Source organism: Malurus melanocephalus, unplaced genomic scaffold (genome assembly GCF_030028575.1).
Source record: "Malurus melanocephalus ecotype Western Australia unplaced genomic scaffold, MMel_1.1 scaffold_195, whole genome shotgun sequence".
Lineage (NCBI taxonomy): Eukaryota > Metazoa > Chordata > Aves > Passeriformes > Maluridae > Malurus > Malurus melanocephalus.
In genome coordinates, this window is record NW_026623427.1 from 1106267 (window position 1) to 1128033 (window position 21767).

The 21767-nt window shown below is 38.5% G+C and overlaps 1 protein-coding gene across 1 annotated transcript in view; it reads left to right on the forward strand.

Annotated features, from left to right (window-relative positions):
* The window catches only part of GPC6 (glypican 6), a 190385-nt gene that overhangs the window by 117134 nt on the left and 51484 nt on the right, over positions 1 to 21767 (forward strand). The window contains exons 2-3 of the mRNA XM_057373377.1: positions 6623 to 6753; positions 14286 to 14429. Of these exons, the coding sequence (XP_057229360.1) occupies positions 6623 to 6753; positions 14286 to 14429 (275 nt within the window). The remainder of the gene's footprint in view (positions 1 to 6622; positions 6754 to 14285; positions 14430 to 21767) is intronic.

The following is a 21767-nucleotide window of genomic DNA, read 5'->3' on the forward strand; positions in this document are numbered from 1 at the left end:
TGACATCACTGTCATGCCTTACTCTGATTTCCTGGGAAGAGTTCTTATTTCCTCCCTTAAATGTGAGGTAGAGTTTTACTTTCCTCTTCTTGAATTTTTTTAGTAAATCATAATCTAGCAATAAAAGTTTTGGCAGAGTATTACAGGGATGTATTTCCACTGATATTATATTTGTAAAAAGTCAATATGTACTCATATTTCACTTTTCAATTTTTAGTTTTTAATTTGTTTCATTAGTTTACCATCTAACGCTCTAAAGCTTTTATGACCACTATTTATATTTAGTGTCATGATRGAAAACTCACTGAGTTTTACCTGCATGACCTGGAAAATACAATCCGGACTCCTGCCTCCCCTTGCCCTTGATCAGAAGGTTGGGAATTTGGTAAAATGATCCCTGCCTTGCAGCCCAGAATATCAACAGTTATGTCCTTGTCCAAAACAGTCACTGCCACTCTCAAGGTCACAGTCAACTGCGACAAATTGCTCAGTCTGTTTACAACTGATTAATCTGCAATCCATTGACTTGTCCATAGACAAATCCTTTGAAGCTTYACAAATGAAAATTTACCCTTACATTCTTTCACCAGCAGCTTTGGGAACAAACACTTTGCAATTCTCCATAAGCATAAGGCAATATACATAGAGGAAAAATAGAGTACTCCTAATAGGAAATTTAAGATAAGATCTTCCTCTTTTTTTTTCCCCCCAAAAACAAAATATACCTTACAATTTTGTGAAGCACATGCAATTTCGTATTTTACCATTCTTTGTATCCATGAAGAAACACCATTTAYAGAGGCTTCGACCATAGATTCTTTTTTGGATTCCCCTGCGGGAAACTCAACCACTGCTGGATCTCACTGATAATTTTGAAGTAGAAAACAACAATGTGCATGAAAGGAAAAACTGATGTCACAGCCAAATTAACAGAGACCCTAAAAATGCCTYTCCTTATCAGCCTTCTGAGTTTTCCCTATCATACCCTCCTTTCATTTTCCTGATGATAGAAAGGGGGCAAGAAAAAGGAGGCACTGATTGTTCTTACAAGAACTTTGTTTTTCAGTCTAGTTTTGGGGGGGAGGTTTGACTCRTCAGACGTCTCATAAATAAGTATCCTTGTCCCTGCTCTTTCTATTTCAATCTAGAATTCACTAGAAAGTTTTCTGGGAAACWGCCCTGAAAGAAATATAACATTAACAGGAAGACATCACTTTTGGTATCAAGATGATAAGATGATGGCTTGGTGCATTTCCGGGGAAACAGAGGCAGATTCTTGTCTATTTATAGTTTTAGTCTATCCATTATTTTGCCTGGAGATGCCTAGGGCTCATAAAGCATCTCCATACTTTGAAATTCACACCTGGTCTTCTGAATTTTTAAGTTGTACAATAAATCACTTAGCATGATGATCAGTTTTGTCCTGCCCTTCTCATTAAAATGTGCTTCTCATAAAACCTTAAAAAAATGTATCTGTGAAGTAAACCAAAAATTTCTTCAAGATCTCTTTCTTTCTTATATATTGCTTAAAATGAAACAGTGTCCTTCTAAAAGCCACTGTCAAACACATGTGCTATTTCTTCATGTGGACAAGGGAATTTCTTTAAGAAATTAAAGAGAGCTGCTGTGTTCAGCTAAGAGAGAAAGCTTGGGGTCCCTGGGACTACACCCTAGGCCTTCAGGGGACTTGGTGGGGAGTTTACTACATCAGGAAGGTCCCCACTCCTGTTCTGAGCATCTAGGAGAGGCTGAGAGCAGCAGCACTGACAATGACCCTGGTGTGCCATATGCTCTGCCCTTCCTCAGGACCATTTGGCAAGCCTATGTCCTCCAGTGRGCAATTTGTCATGTTCATTGTTTGCAATAAACCCAAAATAAACCCCCACAAACCCACAGCACAAGAATGACTGACCTAAACTGAGCTCCTGATCCACTCATCCCAGCTGGCAGCTAGATGCCAGCTTTTTGCCAAATGCTGTATTGTATGGAGAGGGAAGACGTACYGAACCTAAGAAAGCAGATTTTTAAAAAATACAAAGAGGAAAAATAAAGACCATTGAAATTGAACAATACAGTCCAAGTATACTAACAACAGAGAAAAGAGGTAATTAATCAATCAGTTTTCAGATTTTTAAAGCATAAGCAATAATAAAGTTTCCAATATCTATTATTCGAGCTGATTGAGAAATTATTAAGCCCACTCAGATTCACACTGAACTAAACTAGACTTTTGTTCTGTTCAAGGGTCTCTTCTTGATAATTAAGATTTCAAGACTGAGGCATCTCAATTTTAATGTCATTTTGAAATCTTTCCAGTTTCTCATGTAGTATTCCATAACATTTTTAGAAGAAAAAAAAGTACTCGGGACAACAGTGTCATGTTTTTTGATACATGATTACAAATTTGAAGATATGCAGTCTGGTGAGGGCCATTACAACATTTTGACTGTCCTGTCAAAAATCTCAGATTATTACATTTCATCTGATTTTCGCAATATTCAACCTAACAGCTTCCATTTCACTCAATTGCTCCTAGTAGCTGGTATGCATATATTGTATGTGCTCATATGAAGCTGTGCAAGTGAATAATAAGGTTTAGCACTGAAATGAGAGTTAGGGTGGGCAAACAAGAGAATTCAACCTAGTGACCTGAGGAAATATTTTCCAAGAGAAGAATTCACCTAAAATCAGTGTTTCTTCCTGGAAATCAATGTTATGGATGAAAAATTCAGTCTTAATTTAAATCTGAGGCCTAATTCAAAATATTGGTAGGTTGAAGCTAGTTAAATACAGTAGTCAGTTTGTTCACAAGGGGCCTTAACACTCAYAACAATAAGACTACCTTGTTCTTCCAGGCTTCTCTCAATCTATGGCTGTCAGGCCTCATCTGGATATGTTTGATTTAGTTAGGAACAGCATGATGGTTTCAGAAAGGATAGAAAGAACAGCTCAGTCATGCACAGGCTAAGAAAATCCTTTTGGCATTCATTGAAGAGGCACTTGTTCATCTTCTTTTGCTCAACTGAGCTTGTAGTACTCCAGYCAGAAGGAGACAAGAGTAACCCAGCAGCCCCGTCACTGCTCAATCAGCCATGGCCCCACACAGCTGCTGAAAGGGAGGGAAAAATGAGTCCTCAAACATTAATTTTCCATTTGTGTGAGAACTCATCTGAACTGTGCAATTGTCTAAGATTTTTAGTCTGAGCTGGTCCTTAAAATGAGCTTTAATTGGAAGCACAGCTTGTGCCAGCATCAGCAATAATGTTGCAGGAGGAACCTTCAGCCCTTCAAGCATCTCTTGTCACAGCATTTAAACCATTTCTCAGATTCTTCAAATATGTCCATCCAGATATGTGTACTTCAGCATTAGTCCTATCCAATGTTCTAACCCCAAAATGAAAATACAAACTGCTGATATAAAGATGCACCTGTCCTCAATAAAGGTGTGGATATTTCAAATTATATTTTTCCCTTAACCCATTGCTTTCTATCCATATCCTTAAGATCTAATCAAATGAAAGATTRCAAGGCCCTAATGTGAAGTGTTGGCTCATAGCCCCTCACTGCTTCAGGCTAGCTTCTGTACAGATTTAAGTTATGAATAGCTGCCTGGAGTGGTCCAGCTTCATTCCAAGTCAGAGAAGATAGAAATTGAAGAGTATCGACAAGCAGGCATTTACTGCTTGATTTTTCTCTCTTCTCTTATTTTCTTTTATTTTCTCTTATCTTCTTCCTTTCCTTTATACAGAGCAATAGTATAAAGCTATAGCCCATGTGATTGAAACATCAACTTGAATCTAACCTTAACTTGAACCCTGGCTCTTGAAACCAYCATCAGACCTATACCATACTATGTCAAGGAAAGAAGATCAATGTAAAAATCTCACCTTTGGCAGTCAGGAATTACCCACATGCCTCAGTCTTTACTCACTTCCCTAACAACTAATAGCTATGTAGATTAGATATAGATATAGATACAGATATAGATGCAGATATAGATAAATATTTAGATATATAGATGATATAGATATAGATATAGATATAGCTATAGCTATAGATATAGATGATATAGATATAGATATAGATATAGATATAGATATAGATATAGATATAGATGATATAGATACAGATATAGATATAGATAGATATAGATATATAGATAGATATAGATGTATATATAAAGAATAGATATAATGAATAGGCTTAAGGTTCAGAAAAAATAGAAGCTGATGAACTAAAGGACATCCTTCTACAGATACAAGCTGTCCAAGAGGAACAGATTTTTAGTTTGCATCTCCTACAGCTATTAATCCTGAAGTTGAAGGCACTTTGCTTGAGGAAAGGCTGTTCTTAAATTAAAACTGTGGCTCTTGTTCAGTTAAGGATGATGCACTTTTCTCTTCTGCCACACAGCTGAGATTTCATTTCAAGATTTAATTTCAAACAAGCGCCCCATGCCATTGAAGAAACAGCAAGTAGGCTTGAGCTATGAGCCATTCTCACGAGACATCTCCAGCACTTACCTGTTTGCTGAACTCTGCTTCAGCACAGTCCCTGAACATGTATAGGGCTTGGCACTAGACTTGTCCAACCTTCTGGTTGCCAAAATAAAGTGGACTTGTACAAAGAGGCACCTGTCCTTAACTTAAAATGTAATTCTATTCCTATCAAAAAAACCCAGAATGAAACCAAACAAAAAAAAAAACCCAAACACCACCTTTTGACTGTTTCATGCAGTCACCCTAATTTTTTTAACCCTAGTCCTGAAGTAAACAGCCAAAATCCAGCCACCAAGACACGTGCCCCAGCAATGCCTAGTACTGGTTGTGGCACCTAGGATTTGGGCTGCTCACATTGCTCACAAAACACTAAAGAACAAGTGTTCTATAAAAGTCATTCTGAATGTGTGAGGAATAAAATACTTTATAGGAGTCCACACTGTAAAATCTCTGTATTTTTTTCACATGGAACAATTGCTAACTTATTTCAGGAATCTGTGAGTGTATGTGTGTGCATGGGTATATGTGTGTCYTTGTGTCTATGAAAACTGTTTCCTCTATCAGAGGTAGTTCCCATTTTCACCATTTCCCACTGGAAAGGGTGTAAACTAAAGAATTTTAAAATAATGTGCAGGAAAAATAGCATCTCTGCTTGAAACCAATTTCCTATCGTCTCACCATTTTTCACAGCTGGCAACAAGTGCTGTACATCCCACTCCAAATAACTAGCATTACACTTTTTCCAGCCTAAAAGTACTGTGAAGTATTAGTTGTAAATTTGCAAAAGTGCTTAGGTGCTGCATGCCAAGCTATTCCAGTTTCATTGGGACTTTAAGGTGTGCATTAACAGCATGTAAACAGCATAATGCAGTCCTCAGGTGAGGTGTACATGGAAGTTTGTGTCAGCTGCTAGGGTGAGACACCAGGTACTTCTTCCCATACTGCCATGCATTTGTGGTTTTGTGAGGAAGGAAAAGATGGCCATGCAGGCTGGAACAAAGCTCTGTGATTTGCAGACAAGTGTGGAGCTCACCAGCACTGCTGTCGGATCTATGGGATGCTCCACGCCTTCTCTACACAGCTGTTGTGGGACTGGTGCCAACAACAGCAAAGCAGGCATGGAGCTGTTCCAGAAGGAAATCTGTTTGGTACTTTCTGGAGCTTAAGTCTGATGTATAAAGGAGAGAACATGTGAAGATTTTTGTTTCTCATCTTAAAATTACAAGTGTCAGCTGCTCGAAGCTAATTAATTGCTGAAAATGTTAAACCTAACATAGGAGACAATGATCAAATGTGGTGTTTAAAGGTATACTGTAAATCCAGTTTTTCACATGGCTATTGCCACATAAATTGTGATAAATTTGKGTCAGTGTATAGACAAATATATCTGATGTATGGCAAAACCTTTTTTGCTGCTATTAATTTCTGTTCAGTTGCTTCTTTTTTACCATTTAAAACTGGTTTTAATGTTTTAATGAACATCAAAAGATTAAATTATTTTGGAGAGGGGCTCTAATTAAGCAAACTTTTTTGTTTTAATCCAAAACATACAAAGAATATATGTTTCTGCATACAACTTTCAACCAAGGTTTGAAAATGTAAYGAGGTAGACATGTTTATATCTATATACTATGGCAGAAATCCAATAATCATCTGCTGTTCATATTGCAAGAAAATGAGATCGTTAAGGTCAGAAAGAACAGCTGCTTTAATTATAACACCCTGATATATCATATCAAAGTTTTCATCCTCTCATACAAACCCTAAGAACACACTCCAGGGATTCATTTCTCTCATCCTGCTTTTTCTTGGGAAGGAGATTACATAAGTACACTYCAGAGCACTGGTTGTTTTGAGAAGCTGTGCAAAATAATTTTACCCCAAGCTCGATAATGCTATGGCAACTAATATTAATCTGATTTTTTCAGTCTTCAGTCCTCTTTTTGTAGAGGCAGCAGTAGGGGAAGATATTTTTGACAGCTAGGAAGGTGCTGCTGCCACATTTCCCCAGATTCCTGCTCAGGAGTGTTCAGTATCCACACGTAGAGCTGGCAGTGCTGGTCTGCCTGAGGTACCCAAAGTTGTCCCTTCTTTAAGGGAATGGCTGCTTTGTGTTTTAACAGATGCTATGCTTCTGGTAGCGGAGAGATTAGAGGGACCATTCAACATTGAATCAGTCATGGATCCTATTGATGTCAAGATTTCTGAAGCCATCATGAACATGCAAGAAAACAGCATGCAGGTGTCAGCAAAGGTACTGTGTGAGTCGTGCCTTCTCTGTTATTGAATGTCACAATTGGGGGGAAAAACATCTCCACMAGTTTTTCTGTCTAGACTTTAAGGAAGATTGCCCAGACCACCAGAAATTGCTTTTGCTTGTTCAACAGTTCACCAGACTGCTTTTGAATTCTTCACCTAGTTAAACAAGCTTGAACTTTTCAGAAGGAAGTGGAAGGGAGAAAGCTACCATTTATTAAACTTTAAATTAATAGCTGTAAGAGATTTAAGGAAAATAGGGAGTGCTGAAAATCAGTGGTAACTCTAAAAGCAAYACCCTGCAGAGTACACTTGGTAACTTTCACTCGTGTCTCATCTGTGATTCTCCATATTAACTTCCAAACACATTTTGATCTATCTAGGTCAGACTGAAGCACAATATGTTTGAGGTGAATACACAAAATGTTCCGTTTAACCTCCTTTAATAGCCACTCTAGGGAAATACTACACTGGCCAGTCTCTGATTACCAGACCTCAGTTTGATAGAGTTTTGTCTGRATTCTGACACAAAGATAAACAGAGCTAATGATACCGGCTTCCTCCTTTCCATTTTAAACATGTGTGTGTATTCACAGATCACCACCACCTCTGAACCCATGTTAATAAGATCCTGCAAATTCAGTAGCAGGTGCTGTTGAGCCAACAGTCAACAATTAATGGCTTTGCCTTAATATTCATCAGTGCACTGTGGCTGAAATTCTAAAGTCAACAGTTTGCCAAGCTCTGTGCATTAGGAGCTTCTATCTCCCATTTAACTCTCAATAGTCAGTGGAGTGTGTCAGTGCTACCCAAGTCAGTGATTTTCCATTGCTTAGAAGGAAGCAGCTGTAGCTGGGAAAAAAAAAGTGGGGACAAAAGGCAGGAGCCTGAGGTTTATATTCTTCCTGCCAACCCAAAATTAGACGCTTTTTATGGCCCCAGTGCTGCAGGTGGCTAAAAGTTTCCTTCAATATGCCTTTTACTTTCAACCTACATGATGTTCCTTGGATTTTAAAAGCAGTCTACATCCTGCAGGACRAGACTTTATTCTGGCACCAGTGAACAAGGTGTTTAAAGCCAAATTCTCACAGATATTTTTGGAATTAAAGGCTAGCTTCAGCAAAATCAGTCCTTACCTCAAAAAAGAAACAAAAAAGTATTTTCACCTAAAACTCACCCGAGGTCCAGGTGTATTTTGTTTTCCTTTTTTCTTGTTTGGTTTTCACAGTTTTTCCATTACTTGAAAAGCTCYATCCCTTGCCAGAGTTCAATGACATTTTGGCATGAGCTCATCTCTCTATTTGTTTGTAGCAAAGCAGACTGTTTCTCCTGTCCCTCAAAAATATTTTATTTGCTGTAAAGATTAATAGCAATGCCACTTGTAAAAGTTTTTCCTCTAAGAAAAACCTTAGACAATATTTTTTTTTAATCTTGAATAACAGAAAAGGAATTATATCAGCAAATTTTATTGTATTTTATTTTCATAGATAACAGAGCTGTCTATCCTTGAGAGACCCTTGTATGCTCCCTGTAGACCATTATTCTCTTGAAATGCAATTTCCTTGATCTCCTAGGTCATATGATCCTTTTTCATGTAATGTGGACATGTTTTAGCCTTAAAAAAAAAAAAAAAAAAAAAAAAAAAAAAGACAAAGGCTTTGGATTTCATGCTGTGGTTTCCTCTGCCGGGTCAGACCTGTAGAGATGATATATAAGCAGGCTTCAAATCTGTCCACTGTTGTCTGCTTTTTCTTCCTTACACACACGGACCATTTAGAGCTTCAGTGGAAACGACAGGTACCTTGCCAGACGTAATGGGGTGCATGGAATGCAATTGCAGACCTAATGCGGGAGAAAATCCACTCCTGTCAATTATTCTGAGATGCTTCAAATAGGGTGTTGAAATCATGATATTTCCTATTTTCTTATTCTTCAGATAATTTTGTACCTTTTATTTGACTGTACCCATTGAAAAATGTGGTGACTAGGAATCATAGCTATTTTTCCACAAGACAGTCACTCCTTTTTACATTGGAAAAATGATGATGCACTAATAATGTTATGCCTGCAACACCCACATACACATAGATTATTTTCCACCACTGACATGCAGCCTTTTCTACCTAAAAATCTGCTTGATGTCTGGGAGAAGACTGTATGCTATATTCAACAGAATTTTGGGCCGTGTTATATAACATTTTTTTCTTTTAAAAGGAGTGGAAAAAGTGAAAGCAAAAAATTTTCTTCCTCAAGGAGCTCTCACTTATTTCAAGCTCTTTGTGGGCAGAAGACACAGAGTTTATTTAATCCAAAATCCAATGCTCCTGTTTCAAGTAATTGTRTTAAATTGCCTTATTCCAAAAGTCAAAAAAAACCCCGATGTCTTGACAATTAATCAGTGAAGACAGTCAAGGCTTATTGCTTGAGTTCACTCCTTGTTTTTCATTTATTTAGAAGACACGAACCCTTCGTCTTCCATTTTGAATGCTGCACATCAATATTGAGATGGAACTATTGACATACCACATGTACCTCTTCTGTCTTTGTAATGCTGACCAAGGACATACAGACTCAGCCACATTCCAGTATCTCTCCTGCATCAAATAGAGCATCTCTGTTCCCAGGCCATTAACTTTTCCTGTTTGTGTGATGATTGTAGCTGGCTCCTCTAGCGCAGTTCACATTAACCATGTGCTAGTATCACATTAAGATCCTCCAGTTTGTGCTAAGACTGCAATCCTTCTCTATTTTCTTCATACTTCTCCACAGTTTATATTCAGCACTGGCTTCCTAGAAAGTCTGACCCCAGATCTCTAGATTTCTTGGCTGCTCACCTTGCACAACTGTCGTGTCCCTTAATGACAGCCTCACAAGGTCCTTCTTTTGCCTCAGGGGAAGTCCCATTACTGACAGCTGTGACAACTGGAGATGCTTGACAAAAAGGAGCAGTGGTATAGAAAGCCAGACCCCAAGGCCCAAGGCCTTTCTGCTGGAGGAATCTATGTGCTCTGAATCARACCAAAGTTTCTCTTCCCCAGGAAAAGGCAAGGACTGAAGATCATCAAAACCAGATTCTACAGATTCATCATCCAGCTCCTGCAGCCATTCTTACAGAGCACCTTCTTCAAACCAAACCACACAGAGTGCAAAACAATCAGCCTGGGCTGCCTGACATGTTTCCCAAAACATCAGTACCTTTTAAGAACAGGCTTTGCAATCTGGRTCTACCCAGACTAGGGTAGTGCTCCCTGAAAATTGCCTCTGGCAGAAGTCAGGGTAGAATAGATATACCTTTGATTTCTCCTTATAATATCTGAGACAGGTTATCCTCTTTATTGAAATGTCTTTGTTATTCTTCAGTGACTCCTTTTTGGTATTTAAACAATACAGTGCCAAACTCAGTGCTCAACATCATGTTGATTATGTCTCAAGCAAAATTTTTACATTTTGTATGTTGCTTCCCAAGGTTCACCTCCTATCCAAGATGGTCATAGCATACATTTACCTTATTCTCATTCTCATTTTCCCTGTGGTAATTCAGGTAGTCATATTCAGAGGGTCATAACATATAAATGCTCATTTCAGTCTTGGCCAAAGCAACCATGTTTTAARAGCCTTCACCATTTTCCCATAAGGCTGTCAATACCATCAGCTTTGATTCCTGCTTCAAGTCAAAAAGTAAATCCTACATCTGCTCCATTTTAAYAATATAGACATTTACTAGTTGACATCTGCAGCGACTGCTCATTCACAAGTGGAGGAAAACTCAAAAAACAGCACTGAAGATATTATAACATTTTTTTTCCCCAGAGTGGAGATAATTCCTAATCTGGTTGCATCAGCATAATCCTGTCTCCACTGCTGCTCAAAACACAACCTGTTAGACTATTTTCTGCAATGGTCTGGTTCTATACAGGTATGTTAGACTTCTGTAAGAGTCATTTGGCTGCCTTGACAAGATTCTTTCACTTTCTTRTACTCTATCCCATAACTGAGTTTCCCCTTAGTAAGCCTTAAATCTGCTTTTATCTGAGTTGATGGATGTGCCATTTTAACCTATAAATATAAGTTCCTTCTCAGCAATTACTTCAGCTAAATGGATGAATGAGCTCCATGACATAGCAGACTACCTATGCATTATTTATAAGGAGGCTATCTTCACAAGGTTCTTCTTAAAATAGTCCACAAGTTTCATACGAAGAAAACCTCTTCATTTATCTGTGTTCTTTCCAGAGCTCTGTGCAAGAAAAAATATAATGGCATTTCAGGTAAAAAATCAATGCTATTCTGTCTGAAGAGTCAATGGAGCAGAATCATATAGAGACACTCAACTGGAAGCACTGAGCACTAGCACATGGCTAAATAACAGTATGACCCAAGGCTTCACAGAGAACAAACTGGATCTTCCACASAAATTCAAATCTTCAAATTGTCTTGGGAAAAAAGCACTTTTTTTTTTTCAGCTGTATCTACATCCTAGTCCTAAAGGAGATACTTCCATTTAGTCAGCTCAGGAGATACAATTCTTCACTGGCTCTGTTGACTTGCTCTTACAGGTTAGTTCATATCCCTGACCACAGAGATTTGGTCCATTTGAGCTTTAACTGCAGTTCAGTGGGGAATGGGTTCGTGTTAAGACAATTTTAACCAGTGTCTCAGATATCCCAGGGCATCACAAACTCCTGGAGATGCTGATGTGAAAGAAAGAGAAGGAAGCTTTTGTTCTCCATTATTTTAGATGTTTAGCTTAAATGTAGACACATACATGTTGATACCTAAATTTAGGTTTCTTAGTTTCAAAAGGAATCCATTCTCTAAACTCAGATGAAATGGACGACACCAATTACATATAAAATGTAAATTTTTAGAGACTGGGTTTATGCTACCAATTCACAGTATATGTAAGGAAATACCTGAATTTTTTTCCAGAAATTGTTCAATATCTCTGAATAGCATTGTAAGGAAAGTATCGCATATACTTTTTCTTAGGAAGCATTTGTTAATATCAGTTATCAGCTTCACATTTTGTGCTCTGTCACTTAATACCAGGATGGAAATTAAAAAATTTATTTACTGAATAACGTATCCTTACTGCATTTCCACCAGGTCATTTAAAAAGCAAGTTATTTCTTCTTCTGTGGTATAAATATTACTGTCTAGTTTCTATCTTTATTATTGTCTGGCTTTATGTAAATTTGTATAAAATTTGTTGCACTTTCTGCAGCTATTTGTATGAAGTTAAATGCCACAAAGTCTCTTTTGGGGGCTTTTTCAGTAGGTCATAAGAAAGATGAAATATAATTTATGTAGACTTGCAGTTGCACCACATGGTTGCATCAGCATGCAGCCTAACAAGCACACACTGGGAAATTTAGGAGGTGCCCTCACTTTCCTTTCTCCTGAGAATCTAGTTGTATGTTTTGGATAATTGTCACTTGCTTTGTAAGCAAATACCTGGTTGCTTAATTGAGTAAATTAAGGGATTTCATAGATATCCAAATAAATAATTATGTTTTCAGCACATAACTTACCTTGAGTCAGAAGAAATATAAGAAAACTTTTGTAAGTGTAATTCACACTCTCAGAAYATAGATTTCATCCTTTAAATTGCACAGTATCCTACACAATCATGTATAAACCTTGTATATTAATCTTAGTTGAATTTTCTTCACAGAGGAAAAATAAGATTCTTTCCTGCTGAAAAATTTAGAACTTTACAAGCTAAAATAWTTTTTCTTGGTTGATCAAATTAATTTATTGTCTAATAGCCCTCATGACCAGGGAAGCTTGAAACTCTTAATACCGATATTTTGAAACCTGACCAAACAATATTCAAACCAGACAAAACAGTATTCCATTCACAAATTAAAAATCCCAATGGCCATACAACAGCTGACTTGCTGGACTTTGAGCCAAAGCAGACCTGATGACTGTACATATATTTAGRACGAATCAGCTTCTTTTAGCAAATCTTGAGTCATTTGGGGCCTCTAAATTAACATCAGGAAACCTAACCGAGCGTCAATTTAATGTACCCTGAAAAAAACTAAAGTTGCACCGTGGACGTGGGTCACTCTTCCRCASTGTGCAAYCCTTCAGGCACTGCCCCAGCATGGATCCCCCACAAGGTCACAAGTTCCACCAGGAAACCTGCTCCARTGTGGGCTCATCTCTCCATGGTTTTCAGATTCCTGCCAGGACCTGCTCCAGCACGGGCCTCCCACAGGGTCACAGTCTCCTCTCAGGCATCCACCTGCTCCAGCACGGGCTCCTCCACGGGCTGCAGGTGGATCTCTGCATCCCCATGGACCTCCATGGGCTGCAGGGACACGGCTGCCTCACCATGGGCTGCACCATGGGCTGCAGGMGAATCTCAGCTCCAGTGCCTGGAGCACCTCCTGCCCCTCCTTCTGCACTGACCTTGGGGTCTGCAGAGCTGTTCCTCTCACATGTTCTCACTCTGCTCTTCTCTGGCTGCAATTACATCTGCACAGCAACTTTTTTCCTTCTTAAATACATTTTCCCAGAGGCATCACTATCATTCCTGATTTGCCCAGCCTTGGCCAGTGGTGGRTCCATCCTGGAGACAGGTTTCGTRAATTATSTCTTATGAGAAATTCTGATTGTTTTTTCTTCTGATTGGAGGCACAATGTTGAAAGAGCCAAAATACAATGGTCACAAAAAAGAAGGATTATYCTAAAACTGAGAAAGTTGGTATGAAGGCAAACACTAGAATTCTACATCTTGAGAGCACTTGAAAATTTTAACTCTGTGGATATTCTGCCTSTTTTCGGATGTGCAGCTTATGTGAAAATGCCTCTGGGAAATATACTTGATATCCAGTAGTCAAAAGTGTCCTCTGCATCCTTTAGTACCTACCAGATACACAATACTGAAACCTTATTCCAAATGGAAGTTTATGAAAAATTTCATAACCCTGAACATTGTTTTTTATACCCAGAAAATAAACACAGAAAATAACTGTCACTGTTGCCCACTCAGTGTGCCTCTCACATCTTCTGGGGAGAGRTTGGTAGGGAGTAAGAAAGTCATCCAGTTACAAGACTATTTCATCATTGACCTTTTCTCTAAGACTACARACAAGATTGCAAGGTAGAAAGAGCTGTAGGTAGGGATTACAGATGACCTGTAATTCTGGGTAAATACCACATTTTAACAAARCTGAAAACAGTTATCAACTATGTCCTGCCACAAAGGACATCCTTTTGTGCATTTCTCTTCCTGGAAAGATGGCAATTAAAATGCTTTCAGATGTTAATTTCTCATAATAATCACCTTCTTCAATTAARGAGGTTTTAAGGTCCCTATATGTTTCTATACCTTCACCAAGTAATTAATAATACTAAATAATTAACCTGAGTTTTAATRCAGGCCAAGCTTCCAGTTCACTAGTATAAAAACGTCAATCAAATCTTGTTTCAGGCATAAAAAAGAAAGAATAAAGAGGATAGAAAATACCAGCTTCCCTTTTTTATGATTTTTGATATAACCAAGAATGTCTTTTTCAGGTTTTCCAAGGATGTGGCCAGCCTAAACCAGCACCTGCCCTGAGATCTTCCCGTTCTGTCCCCGAAAATTTYAATACCCGGTTTAGACCATATAACCCAGAGGAGCGACCTACAACTGCTGCTGGCACAAGYTTGGATAGGCTGGTAAGGCAAAATGGATTCAATCTTCAGATTAGTAGAAAAGGCTTGGCTATACACTAGAAGGTGGTAATCTCCTGATTCAATAATTTAGTATTCACTCTATGTAGTTTATCTGCCAACTGTTCCAGCATTCAGKAAAGCCTTTTTTCTTCATTGGAAGTGGTATAGAATTTATTTGTAAAAGAGCGGTAAGACTCAGTTTTTATGTATTAGAATTGTTAGAATAAACTCTTTCCGAGAGGCCAAAAACCACATAAGCCTTTGCAGGTACTTTGCAGTATAAATTATCTATCAAAAATGATCTGCAACAATATTAATTTATATATTTTTATTTTATTAGAAAAGTTATGTATTAAGGCCATTTTTATCATCTAGTTTTTTTTTTTTAATTTATACCTTTGCAAAGACACAGCTATTTGTTTCACTTCTTTACTTAATTATAAGATTACCCCTGCTTTATTGCCATCCATCTCAACAATTGACTTTAATCAGCTAAAACTTCAGTGATCATTAATCTTGCTTTACTTATTCAATCATTTTGAAAAAAAAAATACTTTAATGTAAGATTATTCTCTTTACTCCCAATCATTGGATTCACCTTTCAGACCTCAATGTTCATGCTATTTATACATCTATAGATTTATAGAGGGCTAATTACTGCAGCTGTTAATACCACCCAGCAATCATCTCTAGGTAAAACCAGTGTGTAAAATTGAAGAGTTTCTGATTTAAAACAGACTGTAACACATGTCCTCAGCTTATTGCTGCACACTTGCACGGCACTGGTCTGTCTTGCCAAAGAGAGGACCCAAATATCCCAATCCAGATGAGGACCTGGRTATCTTCTTGACACCATCCTTCATCAAACACAGGCAATGCTGTTTCACAGCACCAAGTCTGTCCCTTCTATCTATGCTGTACTCTATCTACTGTATTCCATCAATTTTTATGGCAACTCAGTGGGAGAACAACATAGTATTTCTAGTCAAGACACTGGATTACCCTGCAGCAAAAAGCAACATCTCAGCTCTCTGCTCTTCTGGAAACAGTGTGGCCTGGTTATCCTAAAATGAGAATATGAGATGTTTACCTCCATTGTAGACTSAGGTATTTCTACCAGAGCACATTCATAGCCCAGTGTAACATCTCAGGCTAAAAATCTGACTAGCAATACTCAACCTATTTTTGATGGGATCTTAATTTTACTCTTTCATTTTAGATTCAGAGAACCARTCCTTCTGCATTGCTCAGAGCAGAGGCCTGGATATTAATCTAGAAYTGGCCAAGGTGACCAAAGGTCACCAAAACCTTTGAGTTTCAATCATGATCTATCAAATCTAAAGGTTGAAAACAGCTGAAATGGGAGGAAGAGCATGAAAAGGAGGGGGCTGCAGCACAGCTCATCTTGGATTGCTCTGATGGTGTAAGAAYAATTCCAGCATTTTTGCAATAAAAAAGGAAGGTTTACATAGGTCACATATTGTCATAAGAAGAAAATTTCTGGACACATTAATTAACATCCTTTTAAAACTACTAGCTTCCAAAATACTGAGCAGCATCTTGAATAAAGCAGAGATGCATCCTATGCTGCCAGCCTTTAAAGGCCGTAACTAATCAAAGTTGCCAATGCCGTTAATTCTTGATAACTCCTAATAACTTCCAGACTTTGAAAGGGGAACGTATCTCCACATGATTTAATTAGTTTTGTTCATCCATTATTTCAGGAAAAAAACAAAGAATTTAATAATGCTGCTGTTAATTTTTAAAAGGTTCAAACCAAATGCCTGTTTCCCATTCTTGCTGATGGTATTTAAAATAATAACTATTTATGGTCTGTTAGTGTTGAGTGTTGGAATCAAATCCATCTTCAAGTGGCAGTGATGAATGTGTTGTCCCCTTCTGGGCTGGGACCAACAATCTCTCAATTCAGAGATCCTGATGATCTCAGCGGAGCTAGGAAGGATAGTTTATGTGGATTAGAGCAGAAGGCCTTATTTCAGAGCTGTAATCCCTTAGCAGCTCTTGGGAAAGGTCACTGCCTGCATCTCACACCATCCTGGGTAATTTTATCCAGAAGGATATAAATGCTACTCTCCTGCCTCACAGAAACACCATTTAATCTGTCTGTGTTGGACCCTCAKCTTTCCATGTGCTGAATCATTCCCTGAATGACGTATCTCTCTTCATTAACTGTGGCCAGAGCATCAAGGACCAGCTTCATTTAGGAACTCCTAACCCTTGCATTGCTGACAGTATGTAAGGAGAACCCCACTCACAGCACTGATCATTTTCCATTGCTTACATAATATAAATACACTGCAATATGAATATTTTGATGGTATTTTCAAACAGTTAAAGACCCTTTTGATTATCATAGATATAAGAAGCTTTTTATTGTGATTCAGAAGACTGTTCAGTATTATATTAATGCTTTTAGAAGTCTACTCTAGAGTTTGTATTCACAAAACACTGTCAGACTACTTGATTTTAAACTGTCACCACAAAGTCCAAACATACAACTAAAAAAACCTCAAAAGAAGCRACAAACCATTTTGCTTTTATCTGTGTTTGACAGCAGAAGAAACCAAGTTTATAAAGTATTTCCTCTGCATCTCAGTGTTATACAAACATGCAGCATATCTGAACTGAAATATTTTTTTAGTCCTGCTCATATCCCCACTTATGAGCTTCATTCAGTGGAGCATATTTTTTCAAGTGTGTTGCACAAGCAGCCCTCATCAGAAGCCTACAGTGAAATCACCAGGTACTGAAACCAGCTGAGAAAGTGTTCCTAAATCCTTGCCTGAATTTATGTGATTAATCCAGCTATTCCATTTCAAAATGAGGGAGAGTGATTTCTCTGTGTTATTGTYATCACTGTAACAAGTAAGGCTTAACAAATAAGAAACAGATCAAAATAAATTATAAGAAATGTGGGGGAAAAATATCCCCCAAAAGCTGTGAAATATGTGGTTTTAAAGCTTCTGATGTATTTAGAAAATTATGTAGAGCTTGAGACACTTGCCTAAGCATGGATGAAAAGTATCATCTGAGGCATCCTAGGGTATCTGAAATACAGGACCAGCACAGGGRTAAAGGAGACCAGTACACTTCTGGAGCAGCAGAGGGCAGCTGGCTTGAATACATTACAGAAGCTCTARCAATTCAAGATACTTATGCTCAGAMAATTCAATCACATGTTCACAGYAATGGGCCTGAAAGTCAGGCTCTTTCTGAAGTCAATGGAGAGAGACACGCTTTGGWGAGTGATTCRCCTCCTCTGTCACAGAAACCTCTCAAAGATTGGGAAACAAAAGACTCAGTTGGGATATCCACATGTAGACAGGCAAGACTGAAATGCTTTGGAGTATTTAAGTCATCTGACTGAGCTGGAAAACRGAGCAGTAATTTGAGATGCTTATGCTCCCCTGGACTGGAAGGTAAAGTCCTGGATGAGGCATCCGAGTGGGAGAACAGAACTGAACCCCAGCTGTTCTCTGCAGGTTGCATTGTGTGAAATTCAGCTACATAGATATGGCCACCTAAAGCTCTTTGAGATGCCTGTGATCATCAAAATGTCCAAAGATGAAGATGAGCTTACAGGACACCTGGCTAGAAKTCAGATGGAATATCTCAGAGCTGCTAAATTCACTTAATCTGCCTATGTTTAGATAACTGTGTTCCGCCTCTTACAGACTGTAACAGAAGCAAAAAATTAAGATTTTCTGATTCAGTATAGAAATCCAGAACCAGCTATCTAGATTTGAGTCCAAGATGACTGTCATTTTTATTGTTAACAGAAATAAAGGCCTTCATTCAGTTGTCTAAGCATGAATTTAGTCAACTGAATCGAGATCAAATATTTCTGAAGCTCAATTCATCTCATCCTAAAGCATGCATTTGAACAGCTCAGAGAAATCTTTCCATATGCCTCTACAACAAAGTGCCAAAAAGTGCCTATCTTAGTCTAGACATCTAACAAGTACACCTGAAGACCAGTAAATTTAAAAAATGTCAAAATTTTAATAATTTTAACCACTGGGCTCACCCACTTCTGTAGAGCATGGTCTAAAGTTTCTTATTTAAAATCAATTGCTTATAAAGACTCGTTTTCTTCTCTGTGGTTTCCTGTTTGGTATAACTTGTGGTTTATTTTGTTTTGTTTTGTTTTGTTTTTCTGTTCCCTGAATCTGTTTCCCTCTTGCTTCCCAGAGGACTATCTGGAGGACAATGCAACATGGTGTAAGCTTTGGTATTCTTATTCTTCACTTCATTCCCATTTGTCTTTGTACAGTGCTGGACAAAACAGTTGTTTAAGTTTCATCTTCACCATCTTTACTTTGTGTGTGTGTGTGTGTGTGTGTGTGTGTGTGTGTGTGTGTGTGTGTGTTGTAGGCTAAAATATTAGCAGTTCTTTCTGTAATTCTGCATTCTGACTGATTTAATTTTGCCCAGTGCCCAGAGCTGCTGGTGATTTCCAGCATTTTTCTTTCACCTCAAAGATGGTGCCTCACCCTCAGGAAGGAACCATGTATTCCCCCAGTGAATTAAAAACTGGTGTAAAGTGTCCCCATGGCCTCAAACCCCACCAGGGCATGTGCAGCAATGCAGACACTGCAGCAGCACTCAGCTCTGATTCCTCTGCCTGGAGCAATGGAAAYGAGCTCCCCGGCCTTCCTGGGCTGTCTCTCTGGAGCTGCCCCTGTTAAACTGTCCAATCTCCTTATGCTTTACACCTCCATAAGTTTTTGTGGCTGTTGGAGGTMCCTGGTTTCAAGCAGAAAGCCCTCCTCAGCAGAGTTCATTCAGCACAGCCCAAGGGGAAGGCAGGAACATTGCACGGATTTGCATTTAGCATGGATTTAACATTCCAACTTCTTAGCAGGAGTAATTAACCTACAGAGAGYACGGTGCTGATACAGCCACGCTGCCTCCTGTGTTTGAGCTGTCCCAAGTTCCTCTGTAGCCACAGTACAGCAGTGCTGTCTTAATTCAGCTGGAATTCCTCACRAGAATGTACTGCAGCCTAACCTGGCTGGATGTGTATGAAGTAATTCTGCATTTTCTTTCAGGAGGGCATGGAAATTTTCTTGATTTTTCACCAGGGAGCTGATGCACTATTAAACATACAATGCATAATGCACATGCATACAATGGAGACAGGCAACTGAGAAATTGGCCATGGCATTCATGAGTSATTTACATTCAARTGCAGTGCATTGGCTGCATAGATTAGTGGATGAGCATGCACCCAGTCTGAGAGAGAGCACCTTTCATGCACTTTACTCTGGAGAGGAGAATATACTGTATCACACTTAGTAGGAAAATGTTCTTTTAGAGTCCCTCCTGATTTCTTTAGAGTAAAAGTAGACAAAGTCTCCATTTCCATGAGGAAAATACCCTGAACTGCCCTTTTTAGGAATGAATTTGGATGTACTTAAATTCTCTTGGTTGTTTTATTCCACTGTGTTGTTTTTTGTTACAGTGAAAAAATGCAATAGTAACCTAGCAAATCTGTTGTGAACAATTTTTCCCAGTGCTCTGAAACTACTTGAAACGGAAAATACAATTTAAAAAAATAGAATCTGCTTTGCATTTTAACTACAAGAGACTAAAAGTAACAGGACAGTATTTGGACATTGATCTGAATTGCCTAGGGAATCCTCCAGGGCACTCCTGAAAGTGAAGTTTTCATTTCAGCTTTTTTAGACTCCATTTAGTCCAGAATCTAGAACTGTTAAATATATAGCACAGTTTTTCTGGGATAGCATGTTTATCCTCAACTTCTTTCCCTCAAGYGACCCTAGAATAAAATCCAGTAGGTGTAAATCTTAGTGGGTTTAAAGCCCTGAGATTAATTTTCCAAATACTTTCTGCATACCGAGGCCATAGTGAAAGATACAAATAATGAGCCTGTAAAACACATCATAACTCAGGAGGTTTGGGTTAYGCTCTTAAGGGTGAAGATGACTAGATTTGCACAATTTTTTAGAAGTCCAGTGGCTTCCCAAAGGCCACTCTCCCAAAACCTTTAGACACTGTGCTGTTGGGTGTGCCGTTTCACCATGTGTTATGTTAATCAGCAAATTACTCCTGTAAAACATAAAATGTACAGCTCCTTCAGCTTAGGTTTTGCATGTTTAGACTGATTCCTGTTTCTTATTAGCTGTTTGGATGCATTACACACAATTAATAAATATATTTTACAAAATTAGTTGTGGTCACTTGGTGTTAGATTTAGGGTTTGATTGGTTCTCCAAAAATAAGTATTTGCTCAATAACAAGTTTTATTTAGTCTCAGTTCCTGTCTCACAGCAATATCTGAGTTTAAGTCTGTGCAATCATTTTTTCCCTCATGGTTAATGCCAGTTCCAGGTGGCAGAGGTGGATGAATGATGGTGGCTGTCAGAACCCTCCTGGGAGACCTGACAGAGCCCTGTTTTTTTAAAATGGTGATATTATTCCATCCCCCAGCTGAATGGCTGTGCATGCTGCTGTGTCTGATGCATTGCATCCCTAAGGTGTGTGAGGTGSTTACCAAGACAGAGTTTTGTCACGGTGGCTGCCTCTATCTTCAGGTGACATGGGTCTGCCTGCTGCTCAGACCCTGATTAGCATGGGCAAGGAAAGACATCTCCCAACAGTAACAGCAAAGACAGATCTCTGCCTTAATTGGTTGTCAAAGAAAATGGACAAATCTTGATTGCCATGCAATTTGTGCCTGAAGAATGATGTGTTGCCTGTCTCATGGAACACAGTGCCTGGTTGATCACCTTCTAAAATGGACTTTTTAATACTAGTTGAACTTCCTTTGCCTGGTGGGTGTGAAGATCCACTGAGAATCATCATGTCCCTTCCAGGAACGCCTTAGGGCTGTGAATGGTGTTCTGGATCACCATTAGAGGGATAGCAAATRCAAAACCTGTGGATAAAATCCACTCCTGATCACCAGACTTTCTTCAAACAGTAAGATGAAGAAATGGCACAGCCATGGGTCTTCAGTTAGTGTACATTGAAAAAGTATGTGATTGATGTACTTGCCTGTTAGGGCAAAGAAAAGCAGGATATTTAGGCTAAAGTTTGCACATCTGTGCTCTATCAAACCAGAAAAACATTAAGTGGGATCTATTTGTCCTTCCTTTTCATGTTTCTAGTGTTGTGATTAAAGTCTGAGCTATCACTTCATTCCTTTATTAATCAATGGAGATAGCACCTCCAGACCTTGCTTAAGATATTCATTTAGAGAAAACAACAAYCTGAATTACCCCTTTCCCCCCACTGAGTATGAATAGAATCTGGATGATTAACTCAGATATTTGTAGATGTCTAAATGAAACCATA